This window comes from Pituophis catenifer, unplaced genomic scaffold (genome assembly GCF_029215685.1).
Source record: "Pituophis catenifer annectens isolate HBS135680 unplaced genomic scaffold, rPitCat1.0.hap2 SCAF_3, whole genome shotgun sequence".
NCBI classification, from domain to species: Eukaryota; Metazoa; Chordata; class Lepidosauria; order Squamata; family Colubridae; genus Pituophis; species Pituophis catenifer.
In genome coordinates, this window is record NW_027256883.1 from 37,674,359 (window position 1) to 37,695,096 (window position 20,738).

At 36.8% G+C, this 20,738-nt stretch overlaps 1 protein-coding gene across 1 annotated transcript in view; it reads right to left on the reverse strand.

Annotated features, from left to right (window-relative positions):
• CSPP1 (centrosome and spindle pole associated protein 1) overlaps positions 1 to 20,738 on the reverse strand; it is a 59,771-nt gene that overhangs the window by 24,250 nt on the left and 14,783 nt on the right. Inside the window, exons 7-16 of the mRNA XM_070942235.1 lie at positions 18,890 to 18,991; positions 17,627 to 18,033; positions 16,725 to 16,801; positions 14,797 to 14,890; positions 12,323 to 12,380; positions 8,231 to 8,412; positions 3,795 to 3,916; positions 3,305 to 3,377; positions 2,982 to 3,102; positions 1,116 to 1,263 (exon numbers count right to left, since the gene is read on the reverse strand). Coding sequence (XP_070798336.1) covers positions 1,116 to 1,263; positions 2,982 to 3,102; positions 3,305 to 3,377; positions 3,795 to 3,916; positions 8,231 to 8,412; positions 12,323 to 12,380; positions 14,797 to 14,890; positions 16,725 to 16,801; positions 17,627 to 18,033; positions 18,890 to 18,991 — 1,384 coding nt within the window. The remainder of the gene's footprint in view (positions 1 to 1,115; positions 1,264 to 2,981; positions 3,103 to 3,304; positions 3,378 to 3,794; positions 3,917 to 8,230; positions 8,413 to 12,322; positions 12,381 to 14,796; positions 14,891 to 16,724; positions 16,802 to 17,626; positions 18,034 to 18,889; positions 18,992 to 20,738) is intronic.

Below are 20,738 nucleotides of genomic sequence, written 5' to 3' on the forward strand. Positions count from 1 at the left end.
TCTAAAACAGAATTATGTGCACTGTGTACAATATTCTTTATTTCAAACTCTACTATAAGTCAAGTAATTTTAGAAAACTTTTTAAAATTAAAAATATTATCATCCAGTTTAGCTATAAGAGTTCAGGTCACTCAATTTGTAGTACTCTTATTTCAATTTTGTTATTACATTTTACTTTTACCTAATAGTATTAAAGGATTAATGCAAGATTTACTTTAAAACATAGATATTTTAAAACTTTATATATGAAGGATTGAATTGACAAATTCTTCTTGTGAGAGATTGATGTCTTCTCTTTACAAGAAGGCTTTTAATTCAACAGCATTTTCAAAAAATGGAGAGAAGTAAATTCTAGTTAATCTCCTGTATTTTTTTGTTTCTGACAATCTGCTTCAAATACAGTATTTCAGATGTGGAAAGTGAAGGAAAAAGAGAATTAACAAAACTGGTTTTTATCCCTTCCACCTAACTTGAGCACAATGAACAGAATTCTGCCTAGAAAGCTGTTTTCCTCAGTGAAAAGAAGCAATGGCTCCAGCCTAACATTGTTAAACAGTCAAAGTGATGTTTATAATTCTGATTAAAATATGATTAAAATATTATACAAATTAAAATCTCTACTGCATGTACACATGCTCCAAAAGGACACATACAACTTCTTTGGATAACCGTTAACATTAACTGAGTTGTTATTTATTTTGAAAAAACAGAACTTCTTAACAGAACTAAGAAATGATCCTTCAATTTTTATAAGAATACTGTAATTCAATTGCCTCTTTGTTGAGAATATAGAAAGGCCTACAAAAAAAAAACATCTTGGTCCAGATGTTTCAGGTATCACAGGACTCCCGTTCTTGCTCCAATCATCATTTTCTTAATGCAATTCTGTCAAATCAACTTTTTAAAAATCCTGTTATAAACACAGTTCTTGTTGACATAAAAGCAAATATTTTTCAACCACATTATTTAATCAGAAAAAAAATCCTTCTATGCTGTAAATTCGCTGTAGTACATCCATTTTTCTTGTGTATCAAGATGCCCTTTAGAAGATAGTATATATAAACAGCTACAAGTCTGAAGAACTAAAAGGAAGATAATTAGATTTTCAAACATACTTATAAGATTTCCTTTTTTGTCTCTGAGAGGAGCTCCGCCCCCTCCTTTTCCCCAAGGGTTGTAATTTCTCATTTCAGCTTCTAATTTGGCTTCATAGCGTTCTTTTTCTTCCTTTTCTTGCCTACGGCGTTCTTCTCTTTCCCTTATCTATATAAAATATACATGAAACAGCACTTATTTTTAACAAATACTGAATTTAAACAATACTGACATCCTATTGTGATATATAATTACAAACTAGGTTAAACAAAAATGTCCAGTTTTTTAATTGGTGTATAAAAGAATAATCAGTAATACCTAAACCAGCCCTAAGAAAAATAACCATGATGTATTTATATTTATTAAAAATCACATGGCATTTTTGGAAAGCTATTTCAATATTCATATTTTATAAGTATTGCAGGAGTTTGATCTTGTAATAATGATGTAAATAATATATTAAAGTTGGAAATATATTGCAGACCATGGGTGTCAAACTCGATCACATCATATGATGTATTATGACATATCACAACGTTTTTGCCTTTTCAGAGCTGGGGTGGGCATGGCCTGTGCATTATGCATCCAACTCGCAGGCCACCAGTTTGACAATCCTGCTGTAGACCTCAGGAAGGTCCTTGGTGCTCTCTGAGCTTGCTTGTTTTCTTGCAACATTTCATTATCCAAACTAGGTAATATAATCAATACTAGTAAGAAGTGCAGTTTGCTGTCAGTTTATATTCTAGTGGCTTGCTTGTCAGTGTTGGTGGGGATAGTCTTAAGAGATTCTTTGGTTGGGCTGTTTGCTGTTGGCTTCTTCGGCAGTTTCTTGATTAGGGTATTGTTTACTTGACTGTGTGTCTGATGTAATTCTTGGGGTTAATCTATGCTCAACTGGGTGCTGATTGCTGATGAAGAGGTGCTTAGTTCTATTTGTTCCCTTTATGGCTAGTTGATTGTCTCTTTTGAATAATCTATAGATATTGTTTATGTCTATGTGCCTATTAATGGCTAATTTGTTATGGATGCCAGGCTTCTAGAAATTCCCTGGTGTTTTTGGTCTAGGATAGTCAAATTTTCCCAATTGAACATATGGTTAAATCTGTCTATATGTTGTGAAATTAAAGAATTTTCATCATGTCTTCTGACTGCTAGTTGGTGTTCATGGATGTGTTCTGCAAGTCCGGCTGTTTGTCCTACATAGTGATTGTTGCAGTCCTTACATTGTATGTTGTAGATGACTCCTGTTTTTTCTCCTGGGGTTGTTGGGTTTTGGTCTGCTTAGAATGTTTTGAAGGGCTTTAGTTGGCTTGTGTGCTATGCTGATTCCATGTGGTTGTAGTAGACTGTTGGTGGTTTCTGAGATATTGTTGATGTATGGCAGTATAATTCTTTTTAGGGCTTGTGTTGGTTGTGTGGTTTGGGTTGAGAGTTCAGGGACTTTTTGATAAAGTTGCATGGATATCCATTTTCCCGAAATATGTTGTAAGGATGCTCTATTTCCATTTACTGCAATTCCTGGTTGTTGAAGTGTGTTTGGGCTTGTCTAAATAAAGTCCTTATATGAATACTGAAGATATAAATTGTCACAAACTCTTAAATACCACTGTACCATTCTGATCCTTTGAAATCTTATCATCCTGCATAATACTTCTATATACACAAATTACAAAAGGGGTGGACAAGAGGAGGAAGAAGAGAGAGGGAGAGGAGAAGGCTGTCTGTTTTGGCAATATACCCAAGGTAGACTGGATCAAGTTGTCTGTTTTAAATGCACTGATGCCAGTGTTTATCTATACTATTTGCTCTTATCAAAATTTCTTTTAAAAATTAACACCTCAATTGAAAATACAAAAATAATTTCTTGACAGATTTCACCTTCCTACCTGCTGTTGTAATTCTTGTTGATAAGCTAAGGTAGCGTCTCTTGTGGGTTTTGGTTTTTCCTCAGGAAATATTCCCAAACCTTTTGGTCTGGTACTTGCAATGTTTGCACCAATGTTATTGCTGTATCAAAAAGATTTAAAGAAAGTGTATTTTAAGTGATGTTTTCATAATTTTCCTGTATAATCTTGTCAGCTACAAAAGTGGTCTGTTTTATATATTATGTTAAGTTCTGAAAGCTGGCAATCATTTCAAAATTATATTCATAACTGGAAATAAATAAATAATATAAGCTATTGTTTATTTTGTACTTTTTTGTACTTACATGGGCACAGGAAGTTTTTGAGTAGTATCAAAAGGGGGTGGTGCAGATGAAGGCTGTGTCCCACCTGCACCATCTAAAATAGCAAAAAATATCCAAAATGTAAATCTCAGATGTATAGCAAAACATAATATACATATTTTGAAATAATAAATATCAAATGATTATCATCAGAAGCATAGTGATACTGTTAATTGGCTGGTAAACGCTGCTAGGATTATAGGTAGTCCTCAATTTACAACTAAAAGTAGGACTGGAATTTTCATCGCTGAGTGATTGATTATAAAGCAAGATGTCACATGACTGTATTGCTTAGCAACCGCTATACCGGCACTTTCCATTGATGTCATTAAATAATGCAACCATTTGTTAGCCAAGCACCCCCCCAAACTTGCATTTCTATATTTCCATAATTCATCAATTCAGTAACATTTATCCATGAAAGACAAGCTATATCTTATCACTCTAAAGAAAAGAATAAAATAAAACTTACAATATGCGAGGCTGGGATCCAAAGGATTTCTGGTACCATAGAAGTAGTAGGCATCATCATATGGAGTTCTATAATTATCAGTCAAAATTGGTGGTGGATGGGATGGGCGAAGGGGGGCAATTCTAGACAAAAAACATGAGGCAACTTTTTAAAATAGTACAAAGGAACTCTTCATCCATAAACATGTTCCAGTTAGCTCTAGTTGGGGCGGCACTATCTCTGAAGAAACAAATTGGTGTATTGGGGATTCTTCCAGATAGGCCATTACTGTTAGAAGAGAAAATAGAGGCCATGGCTAGGATGGTTTTGCCCAGCTTAGTCTACTAAGCTACTTGTGCTTCTGTCAGGGGCAGGAAATTCTGATGAGGGGAGCAATGACCTCAATATTACATGATCTGACTCCTGTAATGGGACTGCTGTTGAAGTTGACTTGGAAGCTATAGCTGATAGAATGCAGCAGTAGACTGATTTACCAAGAGAAATAATACAGAAGATAAAGCACTAAATTAAGCAGCAGTTATGTTTCCATAAAATTAAATAACTGACCTCATGGAACAAATCAAAATATTCCCAACAAATATTAACAAATATCCATATTCAAAATCAGAGATATTTTTGAAGTTAATCAACAAAAATGCAGATATTATAGGCCCTCAAGAAACACGTATGAATTTAAAGCAAAAGGGAATCCTCTCCCCCCATTCCAGCACTGTTCACCTAGTTTGCTCCAGCACCAGTCTTAGTTGTTCCTCTGTTGTCCCAGCTTTGTGGCAGCCATCTTTAGGCTGCCTCTTCTTCTTGCCGTGGCTGAGAGGGAAAAAGAACCCCGGGTCAGACAGGAGAGCTGCGACTCTCCTCGACCGCACAGGGTGCCCTTTTTGGCTTCTTTGGCTCCTCTCAGAGCCCACAAACAAGAAGAAGTCAGCACAGGGAACATGGAGACCTGTTCCCTGTGTCTGATATTGCCACGATGTCAATCGGAATTTAGAACTATCTGCTCAGAATTATTTGTTAAAGCGGTGTTTAAGCATTCTGAGAAAATACCAGACCGGAGGTTAAAGGTACAAGAGAGAAAAATAATAAATTTTGAAATATACAAAAAATTGGACTCTTAAACTGGGAAGATGTGGTACTGGGAAGGTATTTAAAATGCTGGGATCATTTACTTACAAAACTTATTCTGCTTTTATAATTGTTTTACAACTAAAATGACAATTGACTAGTGGCAATACTGAAATTTAAGTTGAGCGTGCCACCTGCTGACAAAAAGAAAAATTACAAGTCTGGGAATACCTATATCTATGATGGCTAACCTTTTTGCCATTGTGTGCCAGGAGGGAAGGTGGGGGAGGTCGTGCGTGTGTGTGTGTGCCCACACCCATAATTCTATGCGCCCCACCCCCACACATGCAACCCCCCTGCTCCCCCCGCTCCTGGCACACAATGGCCCAGAAGGCCTGCTTTTCTCTCTCACCTGGCTCCAGAGCCTCTCTATGAGTCTGGGGAGGGCGAAAATGGCCTTCCCCACCCCCCAGAGGCCCTCCAGAGACCAGAAACAGCCCATTTGCCAACTTCCAGGGTCCATTTTCGGCCTCCGGACCTCTGGGGGGGGAGGCCATTTTCGCCCTCCCCAGACTCCTAGAAAGGGTCTGGAGGCAGGTGAGAGAGAAAAACGGGCCTTCCCCACCACCATCCCGAGGCCCTCCGGAGGCAGGAAACAACCTGTTTCCCTACTTCTGGTGGGCCCCAAAGGCCCGAAAATCAGCTGGCCGGCGCACGCATGCATGCCAGAGCTGAGCTCGCATGCCCACTGATTTGGCTACACGTGCTGCCTGTGGCACGGGTGCCATAGGTTCACCATCACGGGCCTATATGAAGGATTGTGAAAATACCTATTGGATTATTTTTAACTACCACATGACTACTGGAGACCCAAATATGAAAATAAGGAAGCTATTTAATTAAAGGGACCCCTGAATGTTATGTTAGAAGTCTGAACCTGTAAAGGGGACGCAAAGAGGCTTTTGATAACTTCTGAGATTATCTAAATGGAACTGATTGTTTATGTATGGGATAGAAAGAACTGGAACTAGTGCACTCCTTGAAGGGCAATGTAAGGACTGAATAAATAGTTCTTGGACTGCTGGACAAAAGTTGAATTTTAAAAAACAAAATAAGATGCTTTATAAGGAAGAAATGAGTGGAACTTCGAAGGAGATGGCGTTACTTTTTCAAAACACAAAAGACAAATGGAGAAAGGATTTAAGGAGATTGTGGAAAAATGGAAAACACCATACGAGGGATGATGAGTACAGACCAAGACGCCCAGGAAAGGGAGGAGTCAACAGAAGAACTTGACAAAATGAAGGAAGAAGACGACAAAGAGGAGACAACAATGAAAATAAAAGTAAATGATGAATTAAATCAGGGGGGAAATATATTAAGAGAGTTGGAAGATATGTTTGATAGGAAGATAGGGGCCTGGGCAGAAATTTTGGAAACTAGGCAGTGGAAGAGGTGGGAGAAATACCTAGATTGAATAGTCAAGAAGGAGATGCAGACAGCGATCCAAGAGAGGAATCTGGGAGGCAAGTCAAAAAAAGCATAGCAATTAAAGTATTGAAGTGGGCAAGTTGTTGTTCTATTTGCTTTTCCTTTTCTCTCTCTTTTCTTTTTAGGTAGGTGACATGAGTAGAAGTTAGGTAGGATAGAAAGAAAACGTTTTGGTTTTTTTTAATTTGATTTATATGCCGCCCTTCTCCGGAGACTCAGGGCAGCTTACAATGCGTTAAGCAATAGTCTTAATAAAGCTTAATAATAATAATAATAATAGCCCTTTTAATAAAGGGTGACATGATTAAGTTAGAATAAGTGATAGAAATAAGAGAAGGGAGAATATAAGTGTATACACTTTTATATAATAAAATAAAATAACAAGAGAAAACATGGAATAATTGAATAATGACAGATTGCAACTTAATATAAATGTGTATCATTATTAGAAATATGTAAGTTGATTGAATGTAATAACTATGATTAATTCTACTACCGAATATATGACACCCAGGTGCCACACTGTTCACACATTGATGTTTTTGTAAAAAATAAATAAATATATAAAAAACTTGTAAAAAAATAGAAAAGAAACACATATGAAAATGGCAATAGAACATAAAACATTTAAGTAAAAATGTGGAGGAAAGAATGGAGTAGTTACATACACCAGAACTATTATAGAATTTGGAAAAACAGATGAAAGATGAAGTAAATAGATTTTATAATTATAATTTTAATAGAATATAGGAAAATTACAATTCCTTTAATTTATACTGTAAATTACAAAATACTATAGAAACAAATACTATAGAAAAAAGGGTTTACACATTACTTCAAATTACAAGGGGAGATATTTTGATCTGATATGAATACGTTTTCTTGAGAATCCTCATAAATCTGATACACGTCCAAAAATGTCCTAGACCATATAATTTTCAGAAGTATGGAGATGTAAGTATCCTTTAGAAAAAGAGTATATTCTGTTCTTAAAATGTAAGTGACATGCACTGGATGTTTAGTTTAGGATTAATTGAAATGGAATTTACAGCATTTATTAATATCATTATCCAAAAATTGTTATATTGCACAAAAGATTCATCTCAAAAAGTTAGTGATTGAATAAATTATTATTGCAAAAAGATATTAAACTGAAGTGCTATCTGAAACAGCAACTTCCACTCTAATCTAACTTCTGATATTTATTTATGGCATGAGATTCCAGGAAAATGTGTATAAAAGGGACATTCATTTCTTTGGCATGAAGCAATCAGAATCAATACAGTACAATCCAATGTTTGATCTAGAACAAAAGACTGCAAGAAAGTGATCTGTAATCAATTACATTTAATGGAAAATACATGAGATTTATAAAATGAACGTATGGAAACCCTAATTTAAACCTGTTAATGGTTACCCAAATCACACTTCACATTAAAAGAAACACAGAATACCAGTTTCTCCCATTTTTTTCTTTGAAAGCAATTCCTACAAAGGAAGCAATTATTCATTTTTCTATATCTGAACTGGACCATTCCATTAACCCCAATGGAATGGTCCAGTTCAGATATACAAATCTAACTCAATGCCCAGGTTCCTAGACATTTTGTCCTTTTAACACTGCTTCATTCCTAGTGTCAAGCATGCAGAAATCAACTTCTTCAAAAAGGGTCCACATGTTTTGAGAAATTGATGTTTTTTTCTAACCCTAGTTAATTATATCATGTCAATCTGCATGAATTGGAAAAGTAGGATTAACCAAGAACCTCTTCAGCTAATTATAGTCACCCAAAATCAGCAATGTGAAGATGAGGTTTATGGACAAAACCCATTCCCATTTCTAATCATTATCCAATTTTAAAGTGAACACTACTGAAAATCACCTGGGAGCCAACACTTCTCCAAGAGCACTGGACAAGCCTCTATGGAAATCTTCATTCACTGGTGACACAGGAGGTGCAGATACAGAAGTAATTCCAGGAGAAGGAGTATAGAAAGCTGGTCTTGGCCTTTCAGGTGGTATTTTCTCCTCAGGCTTTAATCCCAACTCTTTTAGTCTGTTGGGCTATGAAAGAAAGTTGATTTATTTATTGCTTAGTTTCTTAAATGACTCAAATTGTTTCAGGTTTAGGAACACTCAGGTTGGAGGGAATATTGGACACTAACCATGAAGTTTCATTTTACTTGCAGCCACCATAAAGTAATGTCATCATACTACTCAGAGAGAAAGTATCATGTATAACTTTCAATACAATATTCTATGTTACATGACTCCTCCTCCTTGGTGGGCAGCTTCAGACAAATAAAATAACATAATAAAATGCAACCTGTGTAGTATATTAGCTTGTGTAAAAACAAAACTAAACTAAACTAAGCAATGGAACATTGTTGGCATATATTGTGAAGTCAGCTAATCTGACTAGAACGTGATTAAAATACCTCCACCAGAACAAACCAAAAGGAGCTTTCATAGTAAGTACTCAATATTGCATTTTCTTTTTAGTGAAAGAAAGCATGTCACAACAAGATATGCAAAACCAAAGGTAAAAGGTGCCTCTACCACATCTGCTTATCCAATCAAGGTAATCCTGCATGATACAGAATTATTCCGCATTTGCCAACATCTTCTACTCCTCCTTTCAACTAAAAATATAGGCATAAGCCAAAAAAAAAAGGCTTTTCCTTTTCTCCTGAAAACATAAGGGTGTCACAATAATGGGCACAAGTCCATTATCTGTGCTCAGTCTGGAGGACCTAGGCTTCCAATGCACAATACCAGGTTGCAAAATACTTGTTTTGAACAGCATTAGGTGTTTGTAAGGAACAGAGTACAGCAAAAAAGGACTGGATGCTAGGCTTTAAAAATACACTTCAAAAGAATGTACAAAATGTACAATGAAAGAAAGGTTAGGCTGTATACAATAATGCATGTACAATATACAGTATATATACAATAATGTTAGTACACAACTACAGAACTAGATCACATACAAATTATTACCCTCAAGTTGTTACACATTTATAAGGTTGTGTAGTTGGTTTCAATTTTGGTTAGAATTAAAGAACATTTTGAAAAGCACCCTTGGTTTCCCATTTTGCCAATTCAGAATACAATCTTATCTAACGTATTATCTGGAGTGAGTTCTGCTGCATTTAGTCAGATTTATTTCTGAGTTAGACATGTATACTAAGAGTTCGAAAGTTGGACTTAGAATTGAGGAGACAGAATGGGATAGCTTAAAAGACAAACATAAATACATTGGTACTTTCAAACTCTTCAATTAACTAGTGCTTTCTCTATGTTATGGTCTCCTTATTTCACTGGACTATAACCATGTATAATATTAAAACAATGGCAATTCTCTAAATCTCAGTTGAGAAATAAATTAAAAAAATTATTTCAATTTTCTTAAGTACTGTTTCTTTAACCAATTCATATTTTGAAATTAAGAAAATACGCAAGTAGATAGTATTCTCAAGAGATTAAATTATGAAAATTATCAGTTTTCAGCCAACTAATTCATTGTAAATACAGTTTTTTCCCTTAAGATATTAGCTATACCTACATTCATTTGTTCTTCTGTTATAGCTTATTTTGAGATACAGATTGTCCCACCATACATTTTCCAAGGTAACTATATTGTATCCTATGTACCAAGACAGAGATATGTATCTCTTGTGGATACATATCACTGAGAACAGAGGTATTTCCAGATTATCCTGACCCACAATTCAATAATTTATTTGCCAATAATCATCAAATTAAGATACCTGAAGATTATAGCTATTTTTGATAAGGCAATACAGCGTATTCTTTCTTTAAAAAAATAGATTCCATTACATAATGACACTATTAATGATGTAACAGAGCACTATCTAGTAAGAATTTAAGACATTTATATATAATATTCTACCCAGCAACAAGCTTATAGCAGACATTCTATTAAGGTCATGGATTGGATGGGATGGGGGAACAGAAACAAATATCAAAAATACCACAATTTACATACAGTGATGACTGTAGATTTGTGAGACCTTTTGAATGTTCAATATTTCTGCATAAATATGACCTAAAACATAATTGTTCTGAACACGTCCTAAAACTATAAAGAGCAGCCAACGAAACAAATGACTCACTTATTTGAGGAAATTGATCCAAAGCTATATATTTTGCAGAGTATTATGCACCTTGCTCTTGGAGTTATTTTGGTTACTCAACCGTTTCTGAGAAAGGTAAGAATAGCATTGAATTGCTTCCATTTATACACACTCAGTCTGACTGCAGACTTGTAGAATGCAAACTCTTTGGAAATTGTTTTGTAACCTTTTCCAGGCTGGTGAGTACCAATAAATATTTTTCAGATATCTTCAGACATGTTCTTTGTTTGAGCCATGACATATTGCCACGTCCTTAATTTGTAAAAATTAGACTTTAATAGTGAATACCCAGAGTTGTTTTTTAAATAAGACAGGACCCCCCCCCCCACTGTCACATCTAATTATCATCTCATTGATTCTAATTTCACCTTCAAATGAACGAATAATCAACACCTCACTAACTTTAATTATTGTTTCTTCATCCACAATGTATTGGGCACTTACATCTTTTGCAACTTCTTTGTCTGCTTACATCTTTATATCAATCTTTTTTTTTTCAAATCAAGATTTTAACAACTGCAGCATTACCAACAAAATTGTACTGTTACACCAAAACAGAAAACAATAGTGAGATTAGAAGATCTATTTCACTACAGGAGTGATTCAAAGAATACTGGAGATATTTATCCTCTATTAACTTAAACCAATCAAAGGAAGTAAAAAGACCAGCAAATCAGTTCCAAGTGGTAATTCAGCATAAATAGCTGTTATATTTCACAAAAATGAGATAATAAATTTAGCTGTACAAATAGCTTTCACCATCTTCAGGTTTTCTAAAAAGATATTATCTAATACAGTGATCAAGTCTGGACATAACAGAGATAAGCAATCTTTAGTCCACTGTGTACAGTGAAAATAAAAAGTTTACACATCTGTTAAAATGCCAGGTATTTGAGAAGTAAAAACATCAGACCAAAGTAAATCACTTCAGAATTTTTTCCACCTTTAATATAACCTATAAGCTGTACAATTCAATAGAAAAAAACCTGAAATATTTTAGGGAGAAAAATAAAAATCTTACAATAATGTGATTGCATAAGTATGTACATCCTCTTATAAGTAGGGATATGGCTGTGTTCAAAATTAATCAATCACAAACTGATATTAAGCAGTGGTCAGTATATACCTGCCATCAATTAAAGTGACTCTGATCAAACCCATATAAAGTTCAGTTGTCCTAATTGGATTTTTCTGGTATTTACCCAGTTGCTTCTTACAGCAAAATTCATGGTCTGCAAAGTGCTACAAAGCATCTAATGGATCTCATTGTTGGATGGTGTTGGTCAGAGAAGGGTATAAAAAAATTTCCAAGCATTGATTATACCATGGAACACAGTGAAGACGGTCATCAACGGGTGGAGAAAATATGGCACAACAGTCATATTACAAGAACTGGATGTACCTCCAAAACTGATGAATGAACAAGAAGAAAACTGGTCTGAGAGGCTGCCAAGAGATCTACAGCAACATTAAAGGAGCTGCAGGAAATTTTGGCAAGTATTGATTGTGACTACATGTGACAACAATCTCCTGTAGTCTTCACATGTCTGGGCTGAGGGTTAGGGTGGCAAGAACAAAATCTTTTCTTACAAAGAAAAACATCCAACCCTGACTACATTTACAAAGCTACATGAAATCAAAAAACATGTGTTATGGTCTGATGAAACAAAGGTTGAACCTTTTGGCCATAATTCCAAAACGTATGTATGCTGCAAAAACAACATGTGTGTCACCAAAGGTACACCATATCCGTAACATAGCATGGTGGTGGCAACATTACACTTTGGGGTTGGAAAAGAATTGAATAATTAACTCACCTTTTTCTCAGGATCTACAACTCCTGATGCAGCAACAGAGAGTTCAAGTTCCTTTTCACTATTAAAATAAAAAGGGAGAAACCCACTTTCACTGAGGATTAAGACACATATTATCTTGAGATATTTTATTTATCTAAGGTAATTCAGCATAATAATCCAGATCTTTCAGATTCAAGCTGAACAACCAACCCCATTGGGAAAGCTATAAAACTTCATCTGCTCAACCCATTGTAATCAGTGCTCTGATACGACAAAGGCCAACAGGTTCCTCCTAATGATCCATAGCGAGCCATAGATCCATCATATAAACTAAATCCCTCAATTCAGAAATCAGATACTTCTGTTAGAACTAATAAAAAGGAATTAAAAAGATCAACATTTTCCAAAAGATGTCAGCAGACAGATCTCAAAGGAAGGAAAGACTCAAGAATGTCCAAAACTTACCACAAAAGTTTTTAATCATTAGGCTTGTATTTTAGACATTTCCTTCATCTCAACCCAAAACTACTGTAGCTTTTTAAAAAAGCATACAGCATTTTACTATAAATTTTGACCAATTTAAAACAACATTCTTATAAAATGTAGAACAAAATATTGAGTCAAATTTCTTTTTGTTATAAAACAAAGTTACACAAACCAGCACATGAATACCATATTTTTTCCTCCGTAAGATGCTCCGGACTATAAGATGCAATTAGCTTTTGGGGAGGAAAACAAGAAAACAAAAAATTGTTTTGTTTTGGCCACAAAAATCTTGCATGGATTTGTCTAAACCTTTTAAGACTTATCTTCGGTTGCCTCTTGTAACATGCTGTTATACAGAATAACAGAGCTGGAAGGGATCTTGGAGGTCTTCTAGTCCAACCCTCTGCTCAGGCAGGAAACCCTATAGCATTTCAGACAAATGCTTCTCCCATTTTTTTTTAAAAAAAACAACAACTCATGTTGGAGAAGGACGGGAGGGAGGAAGGGAGGGAGGGAGAGAGGGAAGGAAGGGAGGGAGGGAGGGAGGGAGGGAGGGAGGGAGGGAGAAAAGGGAGGGAGGGAGGAAGAATAGCAGAATAACAGAGTTGGAAGGGACCTTGGAGATCTTCTAATCCAACCCCCTGCTCAGGCAGGAAAAACTATAATGTTTCAGCCAAAAGCTCTTGAAGCTATGGAAGAAATTTCCCGTAGGTCAGGTTGTCCCCACAATGGATTTTTTCTCCTGGGATCTGGGTCTATTCAGTTGTTGCCGCAACCTATCGTTGCCATCTATCGATGCCGCTCGCCATCAATGCTCGCCGCCACCGTTACCTATTGCCACCGCCACTCGCTGCCGCCTATCGGCAGTTGGATCGACCTCCCGGAACACTACCAATCAGCTGTCTGTTCCAGGAGGCAGGAATCGCCACCACCTGGAACAGCTGATCGGTGGTGATATTCCGGGAGGCTGATCCAACCACCAATAGGCAGCGGTGGCGATAGGTGGCAGTGATAGGTGGCAGCAACAGGCAATTTGACATTCCTGCCTGTCGCCGCTGCACCAACCCCCTCCCCCCTGCCCCTGTGGCCCAGTCTGTGACATAATATTCACTCCATAAGATGCACAGACATTTCCACCCACTTTTGGGGGACAAAAAAGTGTGTCTGATGGAGTGAAAAATATGGTTCTTGTATTTTGCATTAGACCCTGTTTCATACTTATGAAAATTATTTTCAAAATACTGCAAAAATTTAAAATTCCTATAATTCCTGTGTATATCCAAAGCTGTTACAATCAGATTTGTGAAAACTCATCCAACTATATTATCTACAAAAGTGTTGCTTTAAAAGCTACATACTGTAGTTATGTATATACTTTATAGAGAATATTTTTTCCAATATGCAATTCAAAGATTAAAATACTATTCTGACAGAAAAAGAAGTTATACAATTATCATGTATATATATAATTTTATGTAAGAACACAGATGAATCCTATGTAACAATAATGATCACATTACTGTATTTGAATTCACACTATTTGAAGTTATCTATCTATGATTAATTGGTTTCAGCTCAATAGAAATAGGCAATTAAAATGTTTAAATATAAGATTTTATGTGTTTGTTAATGAAGTACTATACAGTATAACAGTAAAAGAGGGAAAACCCATCTACAAAATATATGTGCTTATCTTGTATATTCTGTTGTAGTTTTACAAAATTAACCTCTTTTTTTCTGAGCTTTCCTTGAGCGGAACCTTCCTTTCCTTCATTTCCCCCACAAAATGTTTAGCATCTAAACCCCCAATGGCAACTGTGCATGCATTTGCCCCAAATTCACATTAGCCTTGCACTAACTGAATTCTGGATTGCCTTAAGATGATCAATTTATAATTTGCACCAAATCTGATATTGCACTATTCAAACTAATTGCAATATACCTGTAAAAATAAAAGTGTTATTACTAATCAGTCATGAAATAATTTTTAACCATCAGTCTTCTATTACCGTCTCTTATTTCTTTGCTGCTCAGCCATTTGCTCTATTAATTCTTGCCTGTATTGTTCTTTTCTTTTCTGAACAAAGTCTCTGTCTTGACTTCCTAAAAAGGAAATAAACACAGAAGCAAATATCTTTCTCTTTAGCCAAAACTATGCCATATTTATTCCTACTTACATAGCTCCATTAATATTGTAACCATAATAAGAAATATTATTTACATCCAAAAACTGAATTACAGCTTATGCACTAGATAACAAACAATAAAATGGTTCTGAACTCCCACTGGAATTAATAATTAAGTGGCACTCTCTGCCATTTTTAGTGAACCATTCATAAGACTGAAAAATCAGTAATAACAATTTTCAGAAAAATAATAGTACAGCAATTAGATCTTACTTAACTAGGAGTCGTATCTACATATCTGATCTCTAAAGTCAAACAAGAAAAAATTCAGGAAATCCAATCCCCTGTATGCCAGCCTGCAGGATTGATTTTTTTTTTAAATTTCAAATGCATCAACCAATAAAAGTAGTGCAGAATAATGCAATGTTTGATCAGCTTTATCTAAAGTACCTCATATTATTTTTTGGGAGAATGAGAAAGTAGAAGAAACAAGATTATATATTGTAATATTTTTAAAGTATCTAATATTTTAAATTCGTCCATCAGTATAGAGGTTTTCTTGAATACAGTTAAAGAGAGAATGTTGGAAAATATTGGAAGCGTGAGGAAATAAAAGTGAGAAAATTACTGTTTGAATAAGGACAAGTTAGAAGATCTGAGAATGAGGAAAACAGTGAACTGGACAGTGAAATGCAAGAAATTTTGGACTGGTGAAATCTGAAAATATTTCAGAAATAAGCAACAATTTGCCATACATCTGCTACATAGAGGCTACATTAGCAGTGGGAGGTATCTATGTGGATGGTGCTCCCAACACGGACAGCTCCTTGAGGAGAAAGAGTTGCTGTTGACATTGACATCAGAGATGAAATGCAGAAAACAGCAGCTGGACTCGTGTATTTGAAATATGTGTATTCTCATTTAAGGTCCAGCAAGTATTCTAACTATGCTAAACAAGGGGAACGAGTCCTCATAGTTGCAGCCATCACAAAGTCCCCACAGTCACAAAATTCGGGCTCTTGGCAACCAGCTTGAAATGATGATATTGTAGCGTCCCAAAGTCATATTCTCACCATTTATGACATTCACTACCATCTTATTGATTTTGCTTGTCAGAAGCAAAGGCAGAAGATCACAAATGGCGATGAGGACACTGATTGTGTGGGATTTGCCTAACAATGCCAACTGGGATTGCCAGAACTACCATTATAAACTGGTATGGTCACATTCAGTTTACTGAATTTATATAGCACTCCATCTCACTTGCATATAAGTACAGTTCCCTCCTCCTAAGTCAGTTGCTCCACCCCGAGTCAAGTGACTGGTCTCTAACTGCTGTTGATAAATGCCAGGTCTATGTGCAATAATACTCTGTCTGCTCATAAATCGATAAAGGTTGTGAACCTCATGTGTGTATAATTGAGACATGGCTGCACAATGATAAAGATGGGCTTATCAAAAATCTGGTAAGTTGAGTTTTAGATCCTACAGCTATTGTGATGCCAGGATCAGGAAAAAATTTTTTTTGCAATAACTAGACTGGGGAATATGTGCATGAAATTGGGCTGTTTTGACAAGCTGAAGCTGCTGCTGGGATACCAACTATCTATCTCCTTGACAATGGCCTCCACATCTCCTGAATCGCAGCTGCTGGCTAGAATGCCTGAGGAGGTTGCTCCAGAGGACCTTTTCCCAGTCATCAATCCTAATTAGGTCCTTGGTTTAATTAGGAGTTAAGGATAATGAAACAACTGAATAATAATTACATGCAATATCAAAATATTTCAGTATCCCAGTTTTTCAAAACATACCAAGTATTAGTCCTGTGGCATATGGAACTCTATCAACAGCAGTCTGTACGTGCTCGATAGGAGAATATCCTTGACTTCTGAAATGAAAGATGAAAAATTGGCCACTGAATCATTTTTTTAAAATATAGAAAGTTTAAGCCAACTTAGAATAGGATTTAATGGTAAATCCTAAAGTATCCAAAATATTATTTAAAGGTATAACTGACAAAGTTGCAAAAGTGTCAAAACAAATGCTGATTAAAATTGTGCTAGTCTCAGGGGCACACACATCATCCAATCATTCTTCTACAGGAAATGAATTGTAATACAGCTAGTCCTCAATGATTTATTCAGCAACCATTTGCAGTTACAACAGCACTGAACAAATGGTACTTACTCCTGGTCCCTGAAGTTATGGCTGTTAGTTAATCACAATACTTTTGAAGGCCTCAGAAGCATCGCAAGAAACATTGCCAAGAGGCACTGTGAGAAGGCAACATGCAATTTGGAGACTCATGTAAATACTGACTTTAAGGCATTCTAATGCTCTTATAAATATTGATATTTAATATTCTGATTTTATGATCCTTAGATTTTGGAAAAAATTCTAGGTATCAGAGTGAAATAATCTCAGGAGCACACATTCAAGATTGGTGTTTGTTCATATTACATTAAATATATATGTATAAATTTCCTTCTAAGTTTCTAGAAACTGTACTCAACATTATGAATATGGAATAAGTATGATACAATAATGTTCTGAATACGAAACAAGGTAGCTGAAGTACAGTGGTATAGAAGAATTGCTAGCTTTAAGATAATTATCTAGGATAGGAAGGGCTAATATGGGACAGCTGAACTCAGGGACAAAGAGGCTTACCATCATTCACCTCAAAGTATACTAATAAGAAAAGTAAATTTACCTTTCAGCATGAAAGACCCGCAATGGTTTTTTGTCATAGTCACTTTCATATCGAAACCTGGGATCCATTTCATCATTTATTTCAGGATCATGATCCTCATACTTGTGATGTCTTTGGGAACAGTTATCCGGTTTGCCATCCGGCTTTCCTTGCTTTCGACTGGAAATGTTCAGTTTTTCATCAAGTGTTTTATTCAGTAATGAATCCCCAAAACCAGGTTCAATATCTTGTTTATGTTGTTGGTCTAACAATAATCTTATATTTGATAACCCATCATAGGTATCTGTAGATGTATAAGCATCTTTTTTGCTGGATTCTTCATCTTTTTGAAAAGACACATTTGGAGCATATAATTCTGATTGGATTCTGCTAACAGCAAAATTTTGCTTATGGATATCTGTGTCATGCTGTTAATACAAGACAAATATTTAAAGACTAAATACAATAAAATTATATTGGTTTTATTTGTTTCAATTTTAAGTCACATTTTAATTTTAATTAGCCATTTTCACAAACACTCAAAAAGCAAGAGGAAATGTAATGGCACGTTAAATAACCACAATGAACTGCTTTCAGTATAAGACATGCAATGCAAGATACAAAGTGGAAGAAGTCTTACGTTTGGTAATGCCATAATTTTTAAAATATTCTGTCAACAAAGCTCAGATTAGCCCCCTGTATTTGTTTGGGCATCAACTTAAACTTTTTATATTTTTCTAGCCATTTAACCTTTCATAAATTTAATCTGGTACCTGGTTGAAATGGCTTTATATTTCATGTTCCCCCCCGCCCCCGGTCCACTTTTATGGGGAATATTGTATAATTTTGAGACAGTTGATATGCCATTTTATTTGTATATATATATATATATATATATATGAGGTGATAGGTAGTCTAGGTATTTTTAAACTAAATACAAAGAAAAGATATGCCAAAAATATTATCATTACTTTTCCCTCTCATTCACATATTTACAAATGGCAAGCAAAAGTAAAAGAGGTTAAAAAGAGCGGGTTTATATGATGTCATATAAACATTTTCTGATAAAAATCTAGAAAAACACCAGCCAATATTATATTGCCTCAACCTATTTTAGTCCACCATTGTCTCATAAGTACACAGAAGTCTATAATTATAAGCTAATGGATTTATATAAAGGAATAGAAAAAAAGATTATCAATCCCCAATTAATCTTTCTTGCAGCTTAATCATTGGTATCATTCCATTGTTTCTAGTATGATTGCAAAAGAATCCATCTTTTACCTCTATTTGTTTCTTCCCTACTCTTCTTAACCTTTCATTCCATTCTTCCTTTTCCCTGAGATACTGATTGTATTCCTTGTTTCTTTCAAGTCTTAACCTGTCCTAGAACAAATATCAGAAATTGCACAGAAGCAACAAAAGGTTTTAAACCATAGGGACATGATTTTTCTATATATGAAGCAAGATCGCAAAAAAGCTCAGATTTCAATTTTATATGGATGATCTGTTAGCATATAAAAACACGGAGACTCCACATGTAATTAAATCAAGGTTCTGAGGTTTACCGTATTTTCTGGCGTATAAGACGACTTTTTAACACATGAAAATCTTCTCAAAAGTCGGGGGTCGTCTTATACGCCGGGTGTCGTTCTCCTGTAACCAGGCAGACCAGCCCGAAAGGCTCTGACGAGCCTTAAATGGCTCTGGCGATCCCAGCTCTGACGATCCCAGCTTTGCCTGCTAATCAGGCAATTCAGCTGGGATCGCCAGAGCCATGGAGAAGGGAAAAACTTTTCCCCCTCTAGCTTGCTTACCTTAGCTCAGTGGTTGGGGGTCAAACAACCCTTTCACAGGGGTTTTGCAGGTGGTGCAATACAGAAAAACGAGCGCAGCCCTCGCCATCCGGAATGAATGGTGCTGTTGTGGCGGTGGGGGAGGGGGCGGCAGAAGCGGGAAGAAGCGGCGTTTGCGAGGGCTGGAAGCTGTGGGAGTGAAGCACTACTTTCATTTGTACGGCAGCAGCATTCCGCCTTGGTATATTTGTGTCAGGAGTGGCGCAAGGCAGCCTTTGTTTCCTGCTGCCTGGGAGTGGTAAATGGCGTCTGATCCGGAGAGCTGCTGGATTTTGCTCTCTAATCCGGATGCCAAATCAGCCCCCTGCAAACTCTCGTCTCTTGAGGAGCGCTCCCTGAAGCGGGGCTGGAAACTTTGGTTGGACTGCTTGAGAGAGGAGAGCTTGCAGGGGGGCGATCTGGTGTCTGCAATGGAGAGCAAAATCCGGCTTTTTCTCTCCGCTATAAGAGCGCTGTAAGAGCGGCAGCCCTCATCTCTTAATGCTTGGGACTCGGAGTGGTAAATGGTGACTGGTCCGGGGAGCAGCTGGATTTTGCTCTCCATTGCGGATGCCAGATCAGCCCCCTGCAAGATCTCGTCTCTCGAGGAGCGCTCCCTGAAGCGGGGCTGGAAACTTTGGTTGGACTGCTTGAGAGAGGAGAGCTTGCAGGGGGGCGATCTGGTGTCTGCAATGGAGAGCAAAATCTGGCTTTTTCTCTCCGCTATAAGAGCGCTGTAAGAGCGGCAGCCCTCATCTCCTAATGTTTGGGACTTGGAGCGGTAAATGGTGACTGGTCCGGGGAGCAGCTGGATTTTGCAGTCCCAAGCATTAGGAGATGAGGGCTGCCGCTCTTACAGCGCTCTTACAGCGGAGAGAAAAAGCCGGATGCCGCTCTCCATTGCAGACACCAGATCGCCCCCCTGCAAGCTCTCCTCTCTCAAGCAGTCCAACCAAAGTTTCCAGCCCTGCTTCAGAGAGCGCTCCTCGAGAGACGAGAGTTTGCAGGGGGCTGATCTGGCATCCGCAATGGAGAGCAAAATCCAGCTGCTCCCCGGACCAGTCACCATTTACCACTCCGAGTCCCAAGCATTAGGAGATGAGGGCTGCCGCTCTTACAGCGGAGAGAAAAAGGCGGATGCCGCTCTCCATTGCAGACACCAGATCGCCCCCCTGCAAGCTCTCCTCTCTCAAGCAGTCCAACCAAAGTTTCCAGCCCCGCTTCAGGGAGCGCTCCTCGAGAGATGAGAGTTTGCAGGGGGCCGATCTGGCATCCGGATTAGAGAGCAAAATCCAGCT